The sequence below is a fragment of the Choloepus didactylus genome (assembly GCF_015220235.1).
Source record: "Choloepus didactylus isolate mChoDid1 chromosome 25 unlocalized genomic scaffold, mChoDid1.pri SUPER_25_unloc2, whole genome shotgun sequence".
NCBI classification, from domain to species: domain Eukaryota; kingdom Metazoa; phylum Chordata; class Mammalia; order Pilosa; family Megalonychidae; genus Choloepus; species Choloepus didactylus.
Window position 1 is genome coordinate 3,310,878 of NW_023637607.1, and position 26,774 is coordinate 3,337,651.

The following is a 26,774-nucleotide window of genomic DNA, read 5'->3' on the forward strand; positions in this document are numbered from 1 at the left end:
CAGTGGAAAGGAAATAGGGATAGCAAAAACAGCAAGAAAAACCCAAAAATAAAAGTGGAGGCTTTTTGGAGTTCTGGTGAACATAGAAAGAGGAAGGGCAGAGCTCAGGCACAGTCAGGCTCATATGCAAATCCAGAAGAAAACCCAGTTTCTCTGCCCCCTGAACCCTTCCTTAATGGCCCTAATTGCCTTCTCTCTTAACATTTCAATAACCCATTAGACTTGCAAGGAGGGCCTTTCCCTTTTTTTTATCTTTTTCTTTTTGTAAAAGAATTACTCTAAGAAGCACAATACAGAAAGCCTCAAAGACTTGCAATTTGGGCAAGTAAAGATAAGAACAGAACTAAGAGGGCTCTGAGACACAAGGCAATAAGTCCAGTGGCTAAGAAAATTCACTAAACACCACAACTTCCCAAGAAAAGGGGGGTGTCTTCCCACAGCCATCATCCCAGTGGACAGGGAACACTCCTGTCTGTCACCAGCCCCAGAGCCCAGAGCTGCCCCAGACAAACCAATGTGATGGGAAGTGCTTCCAATAACACACACACACACCACAAAATCAGGCATGGACATTAGCCTTCCCTGCACCCTCAGCTGGTTGTCCCAGAGCTGGGAAGGTGGAGCAGTGTGAATTAACATGCCTCATTCAGCCATCCTTTCAGCAGACTGGGAGCCTCCCTACACAGCCCTGCAGCCCAGAACTGCCCTGGGGGGGCAGCACTCACCTGTGACATAGCACAGTCATCCCTCAACAGAGGACCTGGGGGTGCACAGCCTGGAAGAGGGACCCACTCACAAATCTCAGGGGCCATATGCCAATACCAATGACTTGTGGGTCAGCAGCAGAGACAAACTGTGGCAGGACTCAGATAAAATAGACTTTAAATGCAAGGATGTTTTGAGAGACAAAGAAGGCCACTACATACTAATAAAAGGGGCAATTCAACAGGAAGAAACGACAATCATAAATGTTTATGCACCCAATCAAGGTGCCACAAAATACATGAGAGAAACACTGGCAAAACTAAAGGAAGAAATTGATGTTTCCATAATAATTGTGGGAGATTTCAACATATCACTTTCCTATAGATAGACCAACAAGACAGAAGACCAATAAGGAAATTGAAAACCTAAACAATCTGATAAATGAATTGGATTTAACAGAAATATATAGAATATTACATCCCAAACAACCATCCCAAACATTCTTCTCTACTGATCATGGAACTTTCTGCAGAATAGATCATATGCTGGGACATAAAACAAGCCTCAATAATTCTAAAAAAAAATGAAATTATTCAAAGCACATTCTCTGACCACAATGGAATACAACTAGAAATCAATAACCATCAGAGACTTAAAAAGTCAAAAATAATTAGAGGTAAAACAACACACTTCTAAACAATCAGTAGGTTAAAGAAGAAATAGCACGAGAAATTGCTAAATACATAGAGATGAAAGAAAATGAGAACACAACATACCAAAACCTATGGGATGCAGCAAAAGCAGTACTGAGGGGGAAATTTATAGCACTAAATGCATATGTTAAAAAGGAAGAAAGAGCCAAAATCAAAGAACTAATGGATCAACTGAAGAAGCTAGAAAATGAAGAGCAAACCAATCCTAAACCAAGTAGAAGAAAAGAAATAGCAAGGATTAAAGCAGAAATAAATGACATAGAGAACAAAAAAACAATAGAGTTGGTTCTTTGAGAAGATCAACAAGATTGACAAGTCCTTACCCAGACTGACAAAATCAAAAAGACAGAAGACTCATATAAACAAAATAATGAATGAAAAAGGTATTACTGTTGATCCTGAAGAAATTAAAAGAATTATAAGAGGATATTATGAACTGTATGCCAACAAACTGGATAATGTAGAGGAAATGGACAATTTCCTGGAAACATATGAACAACCTAGACTGACCAGAGAAGAAATAGAAGACCTCAACCAACCAATCACAAGCAAAGAGATCCAATCAGTCATCGAAAAGCTTCCCACTAATAAATGCCCAGGGCCAGATGGCTTCACAGCTGAATTCTACCAAACTTCCCAAAAAGAACTGACACCAATCTTACTTAAACTCCTTCAAAACATCGAAGAAAATGGAACACTACCTAACTCATTTTATGAAGCTAACATCAATCTAATACCAAAACCAGGCAAAGATGCTACTAAAAAGGAAAACTACAGGGCAATCTCCATAATGAATATAGACGCAAAAATTCTCAACAAAATACTTGCAAATCAAATCCAAAGACACAAAAAAATCATACACCGCAACCAAGTGGGGTTCATTCCAGGCATGCAAGGATGGTTCAACATAAGAAAATCAATGTATTACAACACATTAACAAATCAAAAGAGAAAAATCAAATGATCATCTCAATAGATGCTGAAAAAGCATTCGACAAAATCCAACATCCCTTTTTGATAAAAACAGTTCAAAAGGTACGAATTGAAGGAAACTTCCTCAATATGATAAAGAGCATATATGAAAAACCCAAGCCAGCATAGTACTCAATGGTGAGAGACTGAAAGCCTTCTCTCTAAGATCAGGAACAAGACAAGGATGCCCAATATCACCACTGTTATTCAACATTGTGCTGGAAGTGCTAGCGAGGGCAATCTGGCAAGACAAAGAAATAAAAGGCATCCAAATTGGAAAGGAAGAAGTAAAACTGTCATTGTTTGCAGATCATATGATCTTACATCTGGAAAACCCTGAGAAATTGATGATACAGCTACTAGAGTTAATAAACAAATTTAGCAATGTAGCAGGATACAAGATTAATGCACATAAGTCAGTAATGTTTCTACATGCTAGAAATGAACAAATTGAAGAGACGCTCAACAAAAAGATACCATTTTCAATAGCAACTAAAAAAATCAAGTACCTAGGAATAAACTTAACCAAAGACGTAAAAGACCTATACAAAGAAAACTACATAACTCTACTAAAAGAAATAGAAGGGACCTTAAAAGATGGAAAAATATTCCATGTTCATGTATAGGAAGGCTAAATGTCATTAAGATGTCAATTTTACCCCAACTCATCTACAAATTCAATGCAATCCCAATCAAAATTCCAACAACCTACTTTGCAGACTGGGAAAAACTGATAATCAAATTTATTTGGACAGGGAAGATGCCTCGAATTGCTAAAGACACTCTGAAAAAGAAAAACAAAGTGGAAGGACTTACACTCCCTGACTTTGAAGCTTATTATAAAGCCACAGTTGCCAAAACAGCATGGTACTGGCACAAAGATAGACATATTGATCAATGGAATCAAATTGAGAATTCAGAGGTAGACCCCCAGATCTATGGCCGACTGATCTTTGATAAGGCCCCCAAAGTCACTGAACTGAGTCATAAAGGTCTTTTCAACAAATGGGGCTGGGAGAGCTGGATATTCGTATCCAAAAGAATGAAAGAGGACCCCTACGTCAACACCCTACACAAAAATTAACTAAAAATTGATCAAAGATCTCAATATGAAAGACAGTACCATAAAACTCCTAGAAGATAATGTAGGGAAACATCTTCAAGACCTTGTATTAGGCAGATACTTCCCAGACTTTACACCCAAAGCACAAGCAGCAAAAGAAAAAATAGATAAATGGGAACTCCTCAAGCTTAGAAGTTTCTGTACCTCAAAGGAATTTGTCAAAAAGGTAAACAGGCAGACAACTCAATGTGAAAAAATTTTTGGAAACCATGTATCTGACAAAAGACTGATATCTTACATATACAAAGAAATCCTGCAACTCAATGATGATAGTTCAGACAGCCCAATTATAAAATGAACAAAAGATATGAAAAGACAGTTCTCTGAAGAGGAAATACAAATGGCCAAGAAACACATGAAAAAATGTTCAGCTTCACTAGCTATTAGAGAGATGCAAATTAAGACCACACTGAGATACCATCTCACACCAATTAGAATGGCTGTCATTAAACAAACAGGAAACTACAAATGCTGGAGGGGATGTGGAGAAATTGGAACTCTTATTCATTGTTGGTGGGACTGTATAATGGTTCAGCCACTCTGGAAGTCGGTCTGGCAGTTCCTTAGGAAACTAGATATAGGGTTACCATTCGATCCAGCGTTTGCACTTCTCGGTGTATACCCGGAAGATAGGAAAGCAGTGACATGAACAGATACCTGCATGCCAATATTCATAGCACCATTATTCACAATTGCCAAGAGATGGAAACAACCCAAATGTCCTTCAACAGATGAGTGGATAAATAAAATGTATATACATACAATGGAATACTACACAGCAGTAAGAAGGAACGATGTGAAACATATGACAACTTGGATGGACTTTAAGGACATAATGCTGAGTGAAATAAGCCAGGCACAAAAAGAGAAATATTATGTGCTACCACTAATGTGAACATTGAAAAATGTAAAACAAATGGTTTATAATGTAGAATGTAGGGGAACTAGTGATGGAGAGCAATTAAGGAAGGGGGAACAATAATCCAATAAGAACAGATGAGCTATTGTGGGTAAATTTAATGTTCTGGGAATGTCCAGGAATGACTATGGTCTGCTAATTTCTGATGGGTATAGTAGGAACAAGTTCACAGAAATGTTGCTATATTAGGTTACTTTCTTGGGGTAGAGTAGGAACATGTTGGAAGTAAAGTAGTTATCTTAGGTTAGTTGTCTTTTTCTTACTCCCTTGTTATGGTCTGTTTGAAATTTCCTTTAGTGTATGTTTTTTTTTGAATTTGTTGATTTTTTTATTCTTTATACAGTTGATCTTTTTAAAAAAGAGTTAATTAAAAATAAAAAAACAAGGAAAAATAATATGCAGACCCCCCTTGAGGTGGAGAATGCAGGGGTACCGAGCTGCCCACCTTGATGGTTGCTAATGTGTTCACAGACATAGGGGACTGGTGGTTTGATGGGTTGAGCCCTCTACCGTAGGTTTTACCCTTGGGAAGACGGTTGCTGCAAAGGAGAGGCTAGGCCTCCCTGTATTTGTGCCTAAGAGTCTCCTCCTGAATGCCTCTTTGTTGCTCAGATGTGGCCCTCTCTCTCTAGCTAAGCCAACTTGAAAGGTGAAATCACTGCCCTCCCCCCTACGTGGGATCAGACACCCAGGGGAGTGAATCTCCCTGGCAACGTGGAATATGACTCCCGGGGAGGAATGTAGACCCAACATCATGGGATGGAGAACATCTACTTGACCAAAAGGGGGATGTGAAAGGAAATGAAATAAGCTTCAGTGGCAGAAAGATTCCAAAAGGAGCCGAGAGGTCACTCTGGTGGGCACTCTTACGCACAATATAGACAACCCTTTTTAGGTTCTAATGAATTGAGGTAGCTGGTGGTAGATACCTGAAACTATCAAACTACAACCCGAAACCCATGAATTTTATGAGGAGTGACAATGTGATTGGGAAAGCAATATGGATCACACTCCCCTATGTCTAGTTTATGGATGGATGAATAGAAAAATGGGGGAAGGAAACAAACACACAAACAAAGGCACTCAGTTGTCTTTTTTACCTTAATTGTCCTTTTTCATTTTAATTATTGTTCTTGTTATTTTTGAGTGTGTGGTAATGAAGGTGTCAGGGATTGATTTTGGGGATAAATGCACAACTATGTCATGGTACTGTGAACAATCAAATGTATGATTTGTTTCGTCTGAGTGCATGGTATGTGAATATATCTCAATAAAATGAATTTAAGAAAAAAAAGAGAACACAGAGAACTCTGAGAGGAAGCCATCGGAACTACAAGTTGAAAGCAATGAAACCAGGAGAGAAGGACTAGCAGATACTGACTATATGCTTTCCTATGTGCCAGAGGTGTACCAGATGTCAGCAACCATTTTACGGGGAAGATATGCTCCTGTTGATGCCTTGATTTGGAAATTTTCACAGCCTTAGAATTATAACTTGTAAGCTAATAAATCCCCATTGTTAAAAGTCAGTCCGTTTCTGGTATATTTAATGTCAGCAGCTTTAGGAAATGGAAACAGATATTGGTACCAGGAGAATGAGGCTCTGCTGTGATTTTCAAATACCAAAAATGCTGGAATGGTTTTGTAAATGAATAAGGAGGAAGCTTCTGGAAGAATTGTGAGACACTTAATAGAAAAGGCCTAGATTGTCTTGAAGAGACTGTAGGTAGAGATATGGACTCTAAAATGTACTTCTGATGAGATCTTAGACAGGAATGATGAATGTTTAATTGAAAACAGGAAGAAAGGTGACCCTTGTTTTAAAGTGGCACAGAATTTGGCAAAATTGAGTCCTGGTGTCAGATGGAAGGAAAAATTTGAAAGTGACAAGCTTGGATATTTGGCTGAGGAATTTTCGAAACTAAATTTGGAAAGTGCAGCCTGGCTTCTCCTTGCAGTTTATAGTAAAATTCAAGAAGAATGGGATAAGCTGAGAACTGAAATTTTGGGTACAAAGAAACCAGAAATTGTTAGTTTGAAAAATTCTGAGCTTTCAGAAAAAGTCCCCAGAGTATAATGCCAGTCATTTCAGTACAAGTCAGGATTGGAAATGCAGCTCTCCAGAAAGGAATTGTGGAAAGTCTTTTGTCAGACAGCTGGGATTCTGTGTGCTGCATGCAAGATCTGTATAAACAGAACCACTGCCAGTCTGAACTAAAAGGGACAGAAAAGGAACAAAATGGAGGGAAAATGATTTCAAAAGCAGAATCATGGAAGCTGAGGTCTGGTATAAAGAAGCCTCAGGCTGGAAGAGTGAACTCACCCATGCATGTGGAAAGGATGAGTTTTTCCAGCAGTTAGCAGAGGGTGAGTCTTTTGCCCCATTGTTTAGGAAGAGTGCTGGCAACCCAGGCTTCAGAGAGGGTGGAGCACATTCCCTGGCCACCACAAAACTCTTTGGAGAGGGTTTGTCCTGTGCCCCAGAGAAGGCAGAGAGTCTAGCTGCTGCCATGATTCTTCAAGAGGGCAGAACCAAGAGCATGGCCATCTCCCCAATGTTTGGAGAGGGCAGAGCCACTGCATAAGCCCTTGGATAGGGTAGGACTGCCACTCTCTCAAGCCCTGTAGAGAAAAACATCATTCCATAGATGTTTTTCAGACACAGAAATCTAATGAAGTATGCACCAAAGGTTTTCAGAACTGTTTGGGACCCCTGACTCCTGTTTTCCTTCCAATTTATCCCTATTAAAATGAGAATATTTATCCTATGTCTGTCCCTCCTTTGTATATTATAAGCAGATAACTTGCTCTAAGTTTCACAGATTCAGAGATGGAGGACAATTTTGCCTTAGTACAGACCATGCCTGTAACTGATTTTGATGAGACTTTGTACTTAATACTGTTACTGAGATGATTTAAGCCTTTGTGATATTTTGATGGAATGAATGCAGTTTGCATATGGAAAGAACATGTTTTTGTGGTTCCAGATGGTGGGGTGGGGTAGTTTGGAGCTCTTTTGTACCCCAGAAAACATCATGTTCTTTTAATCCATTCCTGTAGGTACAGATCTATTGTGTGTGGGATCTTTTGGTTAGGTTATTTCAATTTAGATGTGACCAAGCCCATTCAAGGTGAGCCTTAATCCTTTTACTGGAGTCCTTTATGGGAAGAAAAAGGACAGAAAAACCAGAGGGCTCAGAGAGAGAAAAGCCCCAGAAAACCTATGAGAGGACACACAGAACAGAGAGGAATCTATTGGAACTAGAAACTGAAAGCAATGAAACCCAAGAAAGAAGGACCAGCAGCCACAAGCCATGTGCCTTCCCATGTGACAGAGGTGTAACAGATGCTAACAGCCTTTCTTCAGGGAAGGTATCCTCCTGCTGATGTCTTAATTTGGACATTTTCATGGCCTTAGAATTTTAATTTTAAGCTAATAAATTCCCAATGTTAAAAGCCAGTCCATTTCTGGTATATTGCATTTTGTCAGCTTTAGAAAACTGAAACAGAAAGCCTGGGATCTGAATGACAGTTTCAACTGACTCCAGCCAAAATATATATTTGAGTAGATTGAGTGAAAAAATAACATAATTTATTGTCATACTAGGCACTTTTAAACAAGAGAAAATCTCTCAGAAAGGGGACTAAACCTCTCAGTTCACATATAAAATAAGAAAGGATTTAAAGTCTAAATTATCATGAAACTGAGGTGAAGCTAGTGATACAGAAAAGGAAGGCAGATTCAAGGCAATAAAGTAGACCTCAACATTCTAATAAAAATGTAATCATGAGCAAAAACTTCTGTTCCAAATATTTATTATTTCTGTAGGACTTTTATGCTAATCACAGTTCTTCCACAGAAAAGAAAATAAATTTCAAGACAGTTTGCTTTAAAAAATAACCATACCTCTTGAAATACATGGGTACTCCCAAATTACTGCTGTTCCAAAGGTAGAAATTACTTTTAAAAAAGGAAAAACCCAGAATGTTAGAATTGATTGGAGCCGTGAAGAGTAGGAATATGAAATAAAGTCTTTAAAAGGTGTTAGGAAATACATAAAACATGTAGAAATAATTGATTTAATGTCTATAGACTAAGGAAAAATATTAAGATACATCACAAATATCAGGATTTCTGGATGCAATCCTGTTCTGACTACTCATGGATCCCTGTCCAGCCACAAAGCAAATGATCCTGTTACCCATTGAAAGTGATGATACCAAAAAGATTTTTCATTGCCTCCTTAATCTCCTTGTTCCTCAAACTGTAGATAAAGGGGTTCAGCATGGGTGTGATCACAGTGTACATCACTGATGCTATTGCCTTGGCCCTGGATGTTTGGGTGGAAGCAGAACTGAGGTAGACCCCAAGACCTGAACCATAGAACAAGGAAACAACTGAGAGGTGAGACCCACATGTGGAAAACACCTTACACTTCCCCCTTCCTGAAGAAATTCTCAACGTGGAGGAAACTATCTGAGAATAAGAGAAGAGGATGCCAATGAGGGGAATAATTCCCATCAGCCCAGTGGCAAAATACATCTCTATGTTATTAAGGAGTGTGTCAGAACAGGCAAGTTGTATCACCTGATTGATTTCACAGAAGAAGTGGGGAATCTCCAAGTTAGTACAGAAAGACAATTGCAACACCAATAAATCACGTAGCAGAGAGTCCAGAACACTCATGATCCAGGATGCCAACACCAGCAAGCTGCAAAGCTGGGGGTTCATGATGATCCTGTAGTGCAGAGGGTGACAGATAGCCACAAAACGGTCATAGGCCATTATAGAAAGGAGAAAAATGTCCAACTCTGCAAAAAGTATGAAAAAATAAATTTGAGAGAGGCACCCCTCATAGGTGATTGTCTTGTCCTGGGTGTAGATGTTCACCAGCATCTTTGGGATGATGGTAGAAGTAAAACAGATGTCATAAGAGGAAAAGTTAGCAAGGAAGAAGTACATGGGAGTGTGAAGGTGAGAGTCAGAGATTGTGGCCAAGATGATGAGCAGATTTCCAGTTAAGATGACCATATACATGGACAAAAACAGTCCAAAGAGGAAGGGCTGCAGCTCTGTCTTGTTTGAGAGTCCAAGGAGGAAAAATTCTGAAACCTGTGTTTGATTTTCTGGTTCCATGTAGCTGGTGTGACTGTCAGGAAATATACAAGTATTATACTTTACAAATAAGCATTGTCATCATCCAACAGTGTTATTGTTTATTATGTTTTTCACATAATATAAACAAATTTAAATATTATATTTTACAAATAAAATTAATAAAGTCCTTTACTTTGTCAATGGATAATGTTCAATATAACTGAAGAATTTCAGCTGATTTAAAAAGCAGCCATTCTCTTTCTGCCCCACCACAGTTAGCAAACTAGTTCCTAATCATAATCCACCCTTTAAAGTCAGCATTCATTATACAATTTCTCTGAGATAGAATCACCTATATCCTGTACCTTAAAGTGTACTCCATAGACAACCAGCATCAGCATCATCTGAAAGCTTGTTAGAAATGCAGGATCACAGGACATCCTGAATCCATATTTGCATTTTAACAAGTTGCCAGGTGATTAATATACAGATTATAGTTTGAGAAGCAAACATCAATGGATGTATACAGTGATAGCTCCTCATTTAAATATTTTCTTTTTATGTTCTATTTAATTACAAAAAACATGTTATGCCACCATGAACTGAAATTTGCCTCCTTGTGATTTTCATCAGCCACACTTAATTCTGATCTCTGAATTTGAATGGGAACATTTGGGATACCTTACCAGCATGTACCTTTCTTCTTTATGAACTGGTCTCCACCTCATCAGCACTATTATGTGATCCTTCAGCCAAATTTACACTATTAAAGTCAATATGGTCAGGAGAGAACATGAGAGAAGGTAGTCCAATATGCGTCTTTCCCCATCCCAGTGTCTGACACCCTGAGAATTTTGAATTGGAACTCTGAGATTCCAATTATTTAAGGGACTTCAGGATTATCACAGTAGTGTTCATCTTTTGCAAAGGGTATGCAGAAGCATAGAAACCATTTTATAGAATTAAGGAGAAGAAGAATTTGAGAAAATTCCAGGGAAGACTGCAGAGTAGGGATTCCAGGACTCAGTCATCACTCCCCCCCAAAAAAAACAACTATTAAACAGGCAGGAACTGTTTTGAAATTCAAGACAAGAAGTACACTATACAATATCCAGGAAGAGCCTGAGAACTATGATAAATGACAGTAAATTGCTCTCTCCATGTGGCACTTACTAGCATGCATACCCCACTCTCAAGGCAGGTTGCTTTGGGCTCCAGATCTTGGCTAGCTTCCTGATGACAGAAAAGGACATAAAAGCCCTCATTCCCAAGAACAGGGTGGGCATGGCCAATCACTGATCACTTTTTATTAAGAGGTTTAGATCACTAGGGGCCTGGCTCTGATGGCAGCTCTTGTTTCAACATGTTCTGGACAAAAGCAGCTGCAGCTAATATTTCAAACCTTCCCAGACAGTGGCAAAATTGTGGAGATTTAAAGATATACCACTTTCTCAGGGCTGCAGGATGCAGTTAGCTGAAGGGCTGCATTTCCTGGGCAGACATTGGAAGTTCAGATTTGGGGAACCACTGGAAAAGATTTTGGTGCCCTTCCCAACACATACCCGGGAAACATTGGAGCTGGTCTGTGTCCCCATCATGGGTCCCTGGCCCTGTTTTGGCTGGGAAAGACTGACCTGAGAAAGTCTTGTGGGGTGACACTGCTACCTGAATTTGCCTTCCAGGTAAAAGCAGATTTAAACAATTAAATGAGTATACAAACCTATAGAGGCAGGCTTTCTGGGACAAAAGACTGCAGGCTAAAACACCTGGGAGAGGGAGCTCTGTCTCCTGGGAAACAGAGGGAACTACCAAACTCCTGTAAGTCAAGGAACTCCAAAACAACTAACAAGCAGACAAGACAGAAGCCCAGAAAGTGAAGGAAACCCCACAAACTGCATTCACCAAAAGCAGAACTTCCTGATAGGAGGGGGAGAGCTCAAGAAAATTTATGTCTTTTTACCAGCTGATTCCAAACATAGAAATAGACATCTCAGGAAATAAATTCTAGAGTTTTAAAATACACAGGATACAACAAAAGAGTACAAGACAAACAAAAAAAACAGGAAATATTGAGTCATCCAAATAAAGAGGATAAAAATACAGAAAAAAACAATAAAGAAGAGGAGAATGGGGACATAACAAACAAAGACTTAAAAAAATCTTTAAAATGCTTGAGGATATGAAGCAAAAGACAGAGAAAGAACTAAAGTATATCAGCAAAACAATAAATGAGCAATATGAGAGTCCATACAAAGAGATATAAATTTTAAAAAGTAATCAATCAGCACTACTGGAGTTGAAGTTGACAATAACTGAGATGCAAAATGCTCAGAAGGATTTCAAGAGCAGATTGGAACTGGAAAAAGAAAGAATCAGTGAACTTGAAGACAATACACTTGAAATGAGTTGGGCTGAGAAGCAGAAAGAATTAAGAAATATTCAAAGGGAAAATAGCCTAAGACAGCTATGGGACACCATCAAGCACACCAATATATTCATTATGTGAATCTCAGAAGGAGATGAAAGAGAGAAAGGGGAAGAAGGAATAGTGAAAGAAATAATGACAGAGAACTTCCCAAACCTAGACAAAGACATGAATATGCAGAGAATACCTGAGAGGATGAACATGAAGAAAAATATACCCCATCATATTTTATTACAGTATCTAATGCAATGAACAAGGAGAGAGTTCTAAAAGCTATAAGAGAAGAGCAACATGTTACAAACAAAGAAGTCCCAATTAGATTGAGTTCTGATTTCTTATAAGAAACCCTGGAGACAAGAAAGGAGTGGGTTCAAACACTTATACTGCTGATGGAAAACTGCTGCCAACAAAGAATTTTATAACTGGTGAGACTCTTGAAAAATGAGGAAGAAATAAATACATTCTCAGATAAATAAATGTTGAGACAGTTCATCACCACTATTTCTGCCCTACAAGCAATGATAAAGGGAATTCTCTAAACTGAAATTAAAGGACACTAGACAGTGGTACAAAAGAGCTTAAAGAAATAAAGGCCTACAGTAAAAGTAACCATTTGGGAACTATAAATGTCAGTATTATTTTATTTTACTGATTGGTATGTAATTCCACTTTTTATTTCCTAGAGGTGCTAAAATGCAAATGAATAAGAGTAATGATAAATCTATGTTTTGGGACATACACTATACAAAAATGTAAGTGGGAACAAGTCCAAACATAGTGAGGGGAAGAGGGGTATAAACAAAGTATATGTGCATGCTATTGAAATTAAATCAGTATTAAACCAAATATGATTGTTTTATATTTAGGATGTTAAGTTTTAACCCAATTGTGAACACAAGGAATATATGAGAAAAATATGTACAGATAGAAATGAGAAGGCACTTAATATGGTACAACACACAAAAAGTAAAAGACTTACAAAAGCTAAATATTAAAATTGTGGAAGGAAGGTCTGTATTATCAGTAGTAACTTTAAAGGAAAATGGAATAAATTCTCCAGTCAAAAAGCAGAGATTGGCAGAATGGATAAAATAGCATGACACAAATATACGCTATCTGGAAAAGACTCACCTTAAAGTCAAAAATATAAGTGGGTTGAGGCTAAAAGGATAGAAAATAATATACTTTGCAAGTAGTAACCAAACAGGGCTGGAGTGATTATACTAACATCAGATTAAATAGATATTAAGTCAAAAAGATTTATAAGTGGCAAAGATGGTCTTCATATACTGATAAAGAGGGCAATTCATCAAGGAGATCTAAGAGTTATAAATACATGTACACCTAACAGCAGAGCCCCAAAATAAATGAATCAAATACTGACAGATTATAAGGAAAAAATTGATGATTCTACATTAATAACAGACTAACACAATACTCTCAATAATGGATGTAACATCTAATCAGAAGATCAATAGGGAAGTACAGAACTGAGTGACTCACTTAACCAACTGTTCCTAACAGCCATATATAAAACACTGCACCCACCCAAAACAGACTACAAAATTTTCTCAAGTGCACATGGATCATTGTTCAAGATAGACATTATTTTGGGTCACAAAGCTGGTGTGCTAGTTTGAAGCGGTTATGTACCTCAAAAAAGGCCATGTTCCTTTTCTTTTAATGCAATTTTATTGAGATATGTTCACATACCATAGAATTCATCCAAAATATATGTTCTAGTTTGCTAATGCTGCAGAATGCAAAACACCAGAGATGGATTGGCTTTTATAAAAAGGGGGTTTATTTGGCTACACAGTTACAGTCTTAAGGCCATAAAGTGTCCAAGGTAACACATAAGTAATCAGGTACCTTCACTGGAGGATGGCCAATGGTGTCTGGAAAACCTCTGTTAGCTGGGAAGGCACGTGGCTGGCATCTGCTCCAAAGTTCTGGTTCCAAAATGTCTTTCTCCCAGGACATTCCTCTCTAGCAAGCTTGCTCCTCTTCAAAACATCACTCACAGCTGCACTGAGTTCCTTCTCTTTGAGTCAGCTCATTTATATGGCTCCACTGATCAAGGCCCACCCTGAATGGGTGGGGCCATGCCTCCTCCATGGGAATATCTCATCAGAGTCATCACCCACAGCTGAGTGGGGCACATTCCAAGCAAATCTAATCAGCACCAAAACATATGCCCCACAAGACTACATCAAAGATAATGGCGTTTGGGGGACACAATACATTCAAACTGACACAGTATACAATCATTGGCTCACAGTATCATCCAATAGTTGTGCATTCATCTCCACAATCAATCTTAGAACATTTTCATTACTCCAAAAATAATAAAAAATAATTTAAAAAGAAAAAGAAAAAAGAACATCCAAAACATCCCACACCCCTTATCACTCCCTATTATTTATATATTTTTATGGTTGTTTTATTACTCAACTGCCTATACACTGGATCCAGGGAGTTTCAGTCACATGGTTTTCACACTCACATGGTCACACAGTAAAAGCTATATAGTTATACAATCATCATCAGGAATCAAGGCTACTGCAGTTCAGTAGTTTCAGGTGTTTCCTTCTACCTATTCTAATACACTAGAAAAGTAAAGGAATACCTATATAATGCATAAGAATGACCTCTAGAATGACTTGTTGACTCTATTTGATATCTCTTATCCTCTGATACTTTATTTTGTTCTTTTCCCCCTTTAGGTAAAGAACCTATTCTAAATTCCACAATGCCAGGGTAAGTCTCATCCATGGGAGTCATGTCCCACATAGAGTGGAGGGCCATTCTCTTTTAATCCATTCCTGTGTGTGTAGACCTATTGTACATGGGACTTTTGGTTAGGTTATTTCAAATGATATATGACCCAGCCCATTCAAGGTGGGTCTTACTCCTTTTACTGGAGTCCTTTCTGAGAGGATTAAAGAGAAAAAGCCCCCAGAGAGAGTACAGACAAAACAGCCCTGGAGAAAGCTTAGAGAGGAAAAGTCCCCAGATAAGAGAGAGAGAAAAGCCCAGGAGATGCTGAGATGCCCCACAGAAGCTCATAGAGGAGGCCACTGTAACCAGGAGCAGAAAGCAATGAAACCCAGAAGCAAAGGACCAGCAGACACTGGCCATGTGCCTTGCTATCTGTCACAGGAACCCTGGATCAAGTGGCCTTTATTCAGAGACAGATCATTTTGTTGATGCCTTAACTGGGACATTTTCATGGCCTTAGAACTGTAAATTTGTAAACTAACAAATTCCTATTGTAAAAAGCAACCCATATCTGGTATATTGTATTCTGGCAGCTTTAGCAAAGCTAACCAGCAGGTCTTAATAAATTTAAAAATATTGAAATCATACAATGTATATTCTCTGGCAACAATGAATTGAAGCAGGAAATCATTAACAGAGGGGGGAGAAAGGGAACATTCAAAGATAAGTAGAAATTAAAAAGCATACACTTAAATGATCATTAGGTTAAAGAGGAAATCAGAAGCAAAATTAGGAAATATTTTGAGGTGAATCAAAATGAAAATAAAACCTACCAAATCTCATGGGATTGTCATGGGTTTGTCTCTTTACACCTTAAACTTATGATATCTGTTAGGAAAGGCCTGAGCCTTATCAAGTCTTGATTCAGTCAGTTTGGCTTCATCAAGTAACCTCCCATTCAATTAAGAGAATAGGGACAGATAATAGTTTTAAAAGTACATAGCACTCAAGACAAGAATTTAACTTTAACACATTTTTACTAAAGAAGCATTTAAGGTAAAAAGAACAAGCTTCCAAATGTAAATATAAATTGATTCATTACCAAGTCTGAGAGCCCCTGTTCCTCCAGATGCAGGTGGACATGAGATCAGAGAGTTCCCATTTTCTGAGTTACAGAGTATTTATAGCACCTTTGATTTAGAATCAAATCACATTCTACTTTCACATTTGAACCACAGGTGGAGAAATGATGGATGGTGAATGACATGTACTGACCACAGCGGGTGAATGACATGTAGTGAACCACAAGAAATAAGCAATGCATCTTGAACCACAAGTGAATCAAGATCAAAGGAGGGTATCCACAGCATTATCAGACTTAACCTTGAATGTCTGCAAAACTCTACTGAAAATACTTCTGCTAATTAAGCTATGACTTCTGTAAGAGCAATATAACATACTTTTACTCATATAACATCTAAAAATTGGAAATGGGATTGCTATTACCTATCTCTAACTTGTTAATATAGTTTTCTTATTTCATTATATAATTAGTTTAGCCATTACATCATGTTAATAAGCATACATTTGATTAAAAACTATATTCAGCCTTTCTACATTAATTATGGCCTATCTATGATTGAAGTAACAGCGGCAGCCCCTTCCTGCTTTCTTTGTACACAGAGGATCAAAAGGTACATTTTATCTACATCTAAGAAGGTTGAAAAGGCCTTCCTGCTTTCTTGAAAATACTCACAGTTTTTAACTGTTTAGGTTCTCCTTCAGTATCATCTTCTGATATAGGACTCAAAGGATATGAATCATCTGTCCCAGTTATTATAGTAATGCCTTTCTACTTTTTATCATTTAGAAATTATACTTGAGTATTTTAGGTAAAAGTTCTGTTAAATATGCTTCTGCATCAGAAGGAATAACTGGTTCTTCACTATATGAACAGAAAACATCAGGTGGTCAGAGCAGCATAGAGAAAAGGAGTCAGCATTCCTCAGTAGAGATATTATACTGTGACAGGACACAGCAAATGAAGTGTTCAGAGGGAAATGTATAGCTCTACATGCTTACATTAAAAAAGAAGAAAATTACCTACATCAAAACTGCAAGAACTATATAAAAACAGTGGACCAAACCCAAGCAAGCAGAATGATGGAAATAGCAAAATTAGCATGAAGATAAATGAAATAGAAATGAAAAAAACAATATTGAGTATCAACAAATCCATAAGTTGGTTCTTTGAAAAGATCAGTAATATTGACAAACCTTTAGCTAGACTGAAAAGGAAAAAAAGATTATACAAATAATAATAAGAAGAAATGAAAAAGAAGACATTACTATTGACTGGCTGAAAGAAAATAGACTGTAGGAAGACAGTATGAACAACTGTATGCCAATAAATTAGGTAACCTAAACAAAATGGATGCATTCTTAGAAATACACAAACTACCTACATTGACTCAAGATGAAGTAGAATATCACAACAAACCAATTACTAGTAAAAACCATCCCAAAAAAGAAAAGCTGAGGACCAGATGGTTTCACAGAAGAATTCTACCAAACATTGTCAGAAGACTTACCTCCAATTCTGTGCAAACTCTTCTAAAAATTAAGGAGGATATACCCCTCTCTAACTCATTCTATAAGGCTTACATCATTCCTATACCATATCTATATAAAGTTACCATAAGAAAGAAAATTACAGACCAATATCTCATGTATATAGGTTCAAATATCATTAACAAAGTACTAGGAAACTGAATCAAATAGCGTATTAAAAGAATTATACCCCTTGATTATGTGGGACTAATACTTAGTATGCAATGTTGGTTCAACATAAGAAAATCAATTAATGTAATACACCACACTAACAGAATTAAAGAAAAAAACACATGATCTTCATAATTGATGCAGAAAAGGTATTTGACAAAATACAGGACCATTTCTTGATAAAAATCTTAGAACATTAGTAGTCAAAGTAAAATTCCTGAAATTAGTAAAGGACGTATATGAAAAGCCTACAGCTTGTATTTTACTTATTGGTGAAACACTGAATGCTTTCTTTCTAAGATCAGGAACAAGGCAAGGATGCCCATTGTCATCACTATTTTTCAACATTGTACCTTGACAGATCAATTAGGTAAGGAAAAGAAATAAAAGCATCCAATTTAGAAAAGAAGTAAAACTTTCCCTATTTGCAGATGATATGATGTTTATAAAGAAAGTCCAGAAAAAAAAATCTACAGCAAAGCTCCTAAAGCCAACAAATGCATTTAGCAAACTAGCAGGATACAAGATTAACTCCCCAAATCAGTCATGTTTCCATACACAAGCAATTAACAACCACAATAAGAAATAAAGAAAAATTCCATTCACAAAAACTGTAAAAGAAAAAAAATCTTTTATAAATACAGATGCAAAAATTCTCAACAATATGCTAGCAAACCTAATCCAGCAGCATATTAAAATAATTATACATCACATTCAAGTGGAATTTATCCCTGGTTTGCAAGGTTGATTCAACATAGGAAAATCAATTATTATATCACACTACTTTAACAGAATGAAGCAAAAAGACACATGATCATATCAATTGATGCAGAGAAGACATTTGACAAAATACACCAGCCTTTATTGATTAAAGCACTTAAAAATAGGAGTAGATGGAAACTTCCTCAACATAATAAAGGGCATATATGAAAAGCCCTCAATTAACATCCTACTTAATGTTAAAGACTAAAAGATCTGGAACAAGACAATGATGCCCACTGTCACCACTGTTATTCCACATTATGTTGGATATTCTTGCCAGAGTAATTAGGCAAGAGAAGGAAATAAAGGGCATCCAAATTGGAAAGGAATAAGTAAAACTTTTCCTATTTGCAGATGATATGATCCTATATACAGAAATTCTGGAAAAATCCACAGCAAAGTTCTTCATGTTAATTAATAAATCCAGCAAAGTGGCAGGATACAAGATCAACACCCATAAATCAGTAGTGTTTCTATGCACAAGCAATGAACAAGGAGAAAAAAAAATCAGGAGAAAAGTTCCATTCACAATAACAACTGAAAGAATCATATATCTATGAATAAATCTAACCCAAGGACATGAAGGATTTGTACAAAGGAATCTACAAAACATTGCTAAAGAAATTTAAATAAGACCTACATAAATAGAAGGACATTCTGTGTTCATGGACTAGAAGGCCAAATATCATTAAGATGCCAGTACTACCCAAAGAAATGTGCGGGACACTGTTATCGAGTTCTGACTTGGCGGTCCTGGGCCAGGGGAACTGATCAGCCCCTAGGAAAGGTAGTGGGGCACGGGTGGTAGCGCCCTCCACGGCTCCCCGGGCCTGAGAAAGTGGAGCCGAATGCAGGCCCCATTTCCTCACCCCAAAGTACAACCGTTGGGGAGGGCTTGCCGGAGAAAACCCCCCCCCCATGCCTTACCCGCACCCTCCACCCTCTTCGTTACCGGAGCAACTCCCGCCCCTTTTCAAACAACCTCCGCGCCCTCTCAGAACCAATCCAAGCCTTTAACCTCTACAGCTACCCCGCCCTCTATACCGCCCGATATAAGCTTGTACTCTCCCCTAATAAACTCTCTTGGCTTCTTCACCCTCAAAGAAACGTGTCCCGCCTGTTCCTTCTCGCTGCCCTCCACACCTTGCACGCCTCCGCCGGGGACCGGGCCCAGTCCCCCGCCTCGCCCTCGCCTCCGGGAAAGAGCCCCCGCCGCCGGTACCCTCCGAGCAATCCCGAGAGCCTAGGATTTAGCAACCGGCCGCCACCCCCCCCAGACGAGTCAACTGCGACCGCAGAAATGTATAGATTTAATGCAACCCAAATTCCAATCAAAAGTCAACCATCTTGACAGAAATGGAAAAGCCAATATTAAAATATACATGGAAGTATATGTGGCCCAGAATAGAAAACACCATCTTGAAAAAGAAGAATGAAGTTGGAGGGCTGAGGCTTCCCAACCTTAAAATGTATTACAAAGACACAGTAATAAAAACAGCATAATACTGCTACAAGGACAGTCTTATCAAACAATGGAGTAGAATTGAGAGCTCAGAATACCTTCACACTTACGGCCAAATTATTTTTGACAATGTGGCAAGGACCACTCAACTGGGAAAGAATAGTTTCTTCAACAAATGTGCCAGGAAAACTGGAACTCGAAAAGGATCAAAGATCTTCATATGTGAACTAGAACTATCAAAATCCTAGAAGAAAGCATAGGGAAGCCTTTTCAGAAACTTGTAGGCAATGTTTTCTCAGATTTGACACCCAAAGCACAAGCAATAAAAGAACAAATAGATAAATGGGACCTCATCATAATTAAAACCTTTTGCTCCTCAAAGGATTTTTATCATTAAAAGTACAACAACCTATAAAATGGGAGAAAATATTTGAAAACCTCATATGTGATAAAAGATTAATATCCAGAATATATAAAGAAATCCTTCAACCTAACCACAAAAAGATTTACAACCTAATTAAAACAAGGGCAAAATGTTTGAACAGATATCTCTTCAAAGAAGAGATACAAATGTCCAAAAACACATGAAAAGGTGCTCATCATTATTAGCCATCAGGGAAATGATGACCACAGAGATACCATTTCACAACCATTAGAAGAGCTGCTCTTAAAATCAGAGTATTGCAAGAGTTGGAGAGGATGAGGAAATACAGGAACACTCTTTCATTGCTGGAGCCAATGTAAAATAGTGCAGCTACTGTGGAAGATGGTTTTGTGTTCCCTCAGAAAGCTAAGTATAGCATATTACCTAGCAATCCTACAATTGGTATAAGCCCAAAATAATTGAATGTGCAGACTCTAACACATATTTTCACACCAATGTTCATAGTGGCATTATTCACAGCTTCCAAAAAATGGAAGCAACCCAAATGTCCATCAACTGATGAATGGATAAATAAAATATCATATATACTTAAAATGGAATATTATTCAACCATAAAAAGGAATGAAGCCCTAATATAGGCAATAACATGGATGAAACTGGAAGACATCATGTTGAGTGTAGCAGGCCAGACACAAAAGGACAAATATTATAAGATCTCACTGATTTGCAACAGTTAAAATAGGCAAACTCATATAGTCAGAATCAAGAATCTAGATTACTGGGGGAGGTCTGGGCATAGCAAATGGAAAGTTAAGACTTAACATATATGTGTTCCTATTTGGAACAATGTTTTAGTAATGGATGATAACGATAGTATGGTATATTTGTGAATGCAATTAACAGCACTGAAATTTTTATCTGAATGTGATTAAAGGGAGAAATGTTAGACTGTATATATGGTAACAGAATAAAAACAATTTTAAAAACCAATGGAACTCACTACACAGTACACCCTAAGTTAAACCATGGACTTTAATTTGTAGTACAAAAAAAATGTGCTATAATCAATTATAGCAATTCTTCCACACCAATACAAAGTTCTGGTTGGTTGAGTAGTATATGGAATTCTGTATTTTATGCATGCATGTTCTATAAACCCACAAATTCTCTAATAAAAAATTGAAAAAATGCCCAGGGTTCCTATTTGATATGATGGAAATGTTTTGGTAATTGACAGTGGTGATGATAGCACAACATGGTGAATGAAATTGACAGCACTGAAATATATGTCTGAAGGATTAAAGGAGGAAATGTTAGAGTGTACATATGGTAACAGAATAAAACTTTTAAAAACACCAACTGTATGGAACTACACTATGCAAACAGTGAACACAGTGTTAAACCATGGACTTTAGGTTTATTTATATATGTAATTAATATATGCTTTAGGTATAATTATAAAATTGTGCTATCATCAATTGTAGGAAATTTTCCACACAAATGCAAGGTGTTGGTGTTTGGGTGGTCTATGGAAAGACTGTATTTTATGCATGATTGTTCTGTAAATGCACAACATCCCTAATAAAGAATAAAATAATTTGGCAATGCAGGAAGGAGCATAGATAAGAGAAAGATATCACCATGGAGATAAAAGAGATAAAGCCTGCTATAGACCTTGGGAGCTTCCCAATTGCTAATTAGTAATTCAAAGAACCACCCTCCATTGTTGCATTTTTCTTATATGTGTGACAATGGGTGGTTACTTGTGACTTCTATTTCCTGTTTTCCCGATCATTACAAATGATGGGGCAGACTGTTCATTAATTAACCCAAGCTGTTTTCCTATATTCCTTGTCTGAAAGCTTTATAGAACACAAGTCTAATTAGAATAGGAAAGAAAAATGCCAGTGATGAAGAGAGTGCAGAGAAAGAATTTATGGTGACAAGAAGTCAACAGACAAATTTGTTGAAGAGAAACCATGAGAAAGTGGAAAATAAGCCAAGTTATAAGTGGGAAAATATATGATGATTCAGAATTCTAAAATTCTATGGATTTTGGAAGGCCAGGGCAAATAATCCAGGGAAGGAATAACCTTAAACTCTAAACCTGAACATACTTTTCCAGGGCAAGTGAGGATCTCATTAAGAACTACCTCCAAGATATGAGTCAAGATAAGGGAACTTTTGTCAGCTTTGTAAATAAACATAAATTTTAAGGAAGGATTTGATTGTGTATGGGGCAAAGGGTAATATACTAAAGGTGATGAAGGTCCTTGACTGAGAATTTTGCAGCACTGGACAAGAACAAATTTGCTTTGGGAAACTGATGGCAAATGTTCTTCAGATTTGGGACATCACAATTTTCACATTAAAGGAGCCCAGCTTTTATCTGAATTCCCCCAGATTAGGAAATGTAGCAGGCCAAAAAAAATGGTGATGATCATTTATGTTCACTAACGCTTCCAGGTAGAATAGTTCCCAATAAACAGAGTATTTTTTAAAAGAAAATCACAATTGTATTTTCTTACAATTCTGGAAGCTAAAAGTCTGAAATTAATTTCATTGACTAAAGTCAAAAGGACCAGCAAGCCTGGACCTTCTGGAGGATCAAGGAGAAAAACCATTTCCTTGCCTCCTCTAAATTCTGGAGGCTGCCTGAATTCTTTGGCTCATGATGTCCCTTTCCTGACTTTATCTCAACAGACCATTTCTGTCTTGTGGATGGAAGGGACTGAATGGTAAGGAATATTGACAGCCTCTAGAAGCTGAGATCTGTCCCTCCTAGCAGACAGCAAGGAAACACAGGCATCAGTCCTAAAGCTGCAACAAGAAAATGAATTCACCCAACACCTTCAATGAGCTTGGAAGAGAATTCTTCCTTAGAGCATCCAGGTGATAGCACAGTTTGGACAAAACCTTGATTTCATCTTTGTAAGTCTTCGAGCAAAGAACCCAGCCAATTCTGTCCATCTTCTAATTGACAGAACTGTGAGATAAATGGATGTTGTTTTATGCTGCTAAATTTATTTTGTTGCTCAGCAATGGCAAATACATAGACTATGACTCAGCATCCTGAGGTCATGTCCTCAAAGCTGCACAGTTAGTGACTGATACAATGGTGATGATAACTCAGGAATATAGAATGTCAAAAACTTCTCTCTATGTTTTCAGGCTAGCAGATGGAATATAAAAGTATCCCCAGAACTCTATGTCCATGGTGGTCCTTAGTCTCCATCATAATATCCTTGAAGCCATAGCAAAGGATGCACAGGAAGACACGGCTCTCAAATAATGGGCAATGATTCATAACCTCCAATTCTCATGTTACTCTGGAGAGATTAAACCATTGTACAACTTTTGGAAAAAAATCTGGTGCTGTGGATTGGAAAACAACTGCTAATTCATTGCTCAGAAGGATAGATGGCTAAGAAGCTACTTGTAGATGCTTCTCCCTCTTCCAAGGCCACCTGTAAGTTCAGAATCAAAAGTGTCTGAAACTCATTTAGAACAGCAGTTTTAAGATGGGTTCTATTCTGTCCCTGAGAAGACTGTTGGCAATGTCTGGACTTATTTTTGATTGTCCTGACTGCTGCTGGGGTTGAAGCTGAGAGTGGTGCTCCACATCCCACAATGAACATGATAATCCACCACAAAAAAAAATTATTCTCCCCCAAATTTCTGTAGTTCTGTTGTTGAGAAATTCTAATTTAAATAAATTGCTTTATTTTGTTTAGTAAATATTGAGGCTCAGAGAAGGTAGGTGACCTGTTACAGGTACATAAGAAACTGAAGTAATACTTTCACTTAATGTAAGACAAAAGTTAGAATGCTGTCCTGGCCTCCATCCTTGGAGGAGAACCAGATTAAGGCAGGAAGAAGAAAAATCCTTTAGCATCAAGCCCATGCATTTTAGGAAAACAGACTGTCCAAACATCCTCTGGACATGTTGTCTTAGTAAAGAAGAAATGTTATTTAAGGAATTAAGGTTGACAACTTGCAGAAAGCATCCACACATACAAACTTGTAGTTACATAACCAGTGTGCAGAGATGTCCCACAGTGGCCACTGAGTGTTAAGTTTATGTGCCATACCAATATCCCTGGTTCTGAATTCTGGTTTCCCCACTTAGAGTCTGGTATTCAATAAATGGTAACTTCATCTTTGTTCATTCTATCTGTCAGATATATTTTCATTATTTACCACTGCTCTGTACCCACTTCCATGTTCTCTCATCATGCCTCTGTAGTAATAAGGAACTAGCTTGCATCCAGATTATATGTATTTGGCCCTGGAAAGATCTTTCTACAATGCAGACATGCTCATATAAGTACTAGCACTAGGACTAGTTTTTATGACATACAGAAATAAGCCCAAATTCTGTAGACTCAAATGTGGGATATTTGATGATTTGGCCCTCACCTACCAAGCCAGCTTCATCTTTCAGTATTATTCTTCTCTCCTGGACGTTGCCCAGCCCTTTTGAATTTCTGCTGTTGTCCCAATTATGCCCAGCATTTTTATTAGTCCACATTTTTGCCCCTTGATGCTTTCTGCCTGGAAGACTCTTACCTGGAACATTCCAATTCTTCCTTCGATATGCTTTCCATTTCTTCTCTTTTCTGATCCCTTTTTGCTATTTTCCCATCTGATACTCTCTTTACCCTTCCAAGACAGAGTGGAAAATTTTTATGCATGCAGTCATCATTGTGTTGATTATCATGGAATATTACACATGTAATTCCCTGCCTTTGTGCCCCTCCTTAACGAGAGGAGCAATATCTTATCCTTTCCTTTATTCTACAACATAGCATAATGTTCAACATTTAGTGCTTTCTGACAATTATTTCCTGAATGATTAATGAATGAATAAATGAATGAGTTTGAATGGAAGTGTCCAAAAATGGAAGAGATGGAAAGTTGGAAAATAAAGGGAGAAACTAAGCTGAGTGCAGAAGATACACAGAAGGGAATTAAAGAATGAAAAGGGCTGCTGCTGAATTGAAAGCCCAAAACAGAGGAAACTTGTTGAGAAACCGTAAGATGCAGTTGATACTACAGCTATTTTCAAGCTCAGAGACTAATATTGCAAGGACATGGTATTGTTGAATTATTTTTTCTTTTCATCCATATCAGGAGACTTGGGAGGTAATACTGTTAAATGTGCACCTTCCTTCCATGTCTGAATCTCTCTGCACTTACAAAGATGTTCTGGATCTCCCAGCTCATGTCACCAGAAAATTGACTTCTGCTCTGTTTCTCCCTGAACAATTTCTAAAGTTGGAAAATCTTTCCTCAGGAAGGGCAGGGTGATGGAGTCATTCATGATGTCTCTGGGAGACACAGTTTTGTTTCCTCCTCACTTGCTGTTGGTCAAACCAAATTAGATTAGGTGTACAGGAAGTCCTGACAATATCTGAAGATTCTGGGACTGAATTCTCATGGTGTCTTATTAATCAAATTGCTCTGTTGTCACTCAGTTCTCTGGGGATTAAGATTCTCTAGAAGATGAGGAGATAGGGAAGTTTTTTCTCCATTTGTGGCTTGTGGGTGTCTCTTTGGAGACCTATGTGTGTCTTCTAACCATCATCAAGTTCCCTTTCTTACTGTGTTCTCTATGGAGCTGGGTGGAAGGAAAGTTTCCTCTATGTTTTGTGTGGTTAACTTATTAAAGACATGAAGTAAACAGGTTGGACAATATCTGCTGAGTTCTCAGTGCTTTGACTCAGTAATATGAAAATGACCTTTCTTGACTCAGACCAAAGAGGACCACCAATTGCTTAACAAGATTTCCATTCTGGTTACCTTTGGTGGTATCGCTTTTTGCTGTCTTACGTGTACACTCTGAGGATGTGTTTGCATCCACAGGGTCACCAAAACTTCGGTAAGGACATGCGATTTTTGGTGTTCAGTACAAAGGGAAACAGCTGATTATTAGCCCATCATGAGACTGGTGGTACATGAGATCTGCAACTTAAATCATATGGGATGCATGTCTTAGCCTGTGAGTGTGTGCCTGTGAGTGTGTAACACTCTCATGAGTTTGTGTGATTGGTAATAAAGTCATCTTGAATCCCCAATTAATATCAGAAGGTGACGGTAAATATTTAGAGCAATGAGAGTCACCATAAACAAACAAAAGTCTTTTGAAGTTCTTCACATTGAATGAAAGGTGACTCATAGTGTGAAAGAATGCAGTTAATGGGATATGAGATAATCTTGGTGGAAAGAAAGAAGAAGAAAATTTTTCAGGATGAGTCATTTGAGCTGAGACATGAAGAGTGAGTGTATGGTAAATGGAATAAAAGGAGGGTGTATAATAACTTTGTATACAAGTCACAATTTTGGATCAAAAGTTCATCCTCTCTCCTGTATACCTTAATTTCCCCAAAGCAGTAAAAGTAATAATTTGCAGATATTGAAAAGCAAATCCACACTTTAATTGTTCCAATACAATTTATTTTTTCATACATATTTTTTCACCAATTTCAAAAGAAAACATCAACACAGACCAACCTATCCCTAAAGTAGTCTGACCATATCTAGTATCACATTCAGGCACATTATCAGAATAATACTGATATTTGATTACTTACATGTTTTCATTACATCATAGTATACTAGACTGATTTTAAGTAAGAGGTATATTACAATAAGATTAATTAGGTTGCAAAAAGTGAGTTCAAAGGAAAGGTGTCAAATTTCCTATCA

At 37.7% G+C, this 26,774-nt stretch overlaps 1 protein-coding gene across 1 annotated transcript; it reads right to left on the reverse strand.

Moving 5' to 3' along the window:
- Positions 1-8,630: 8,630 nt before the first annotated feature.
- On the reverse strand, positions 8,631-9,569 carry LOC119525543 (olfactory receptor 7A10-like). The gene has a single exon (XM_037824320.1). It carries the CDS (start codon positions 9,567-9,569, stop codon positions 8,631-8,633), a length of 939 nt encoding a protein of 312 aa, XP_037680248.1.
- Positions 9,570-26,774: the final 17,205 nt, after the last annotated feature.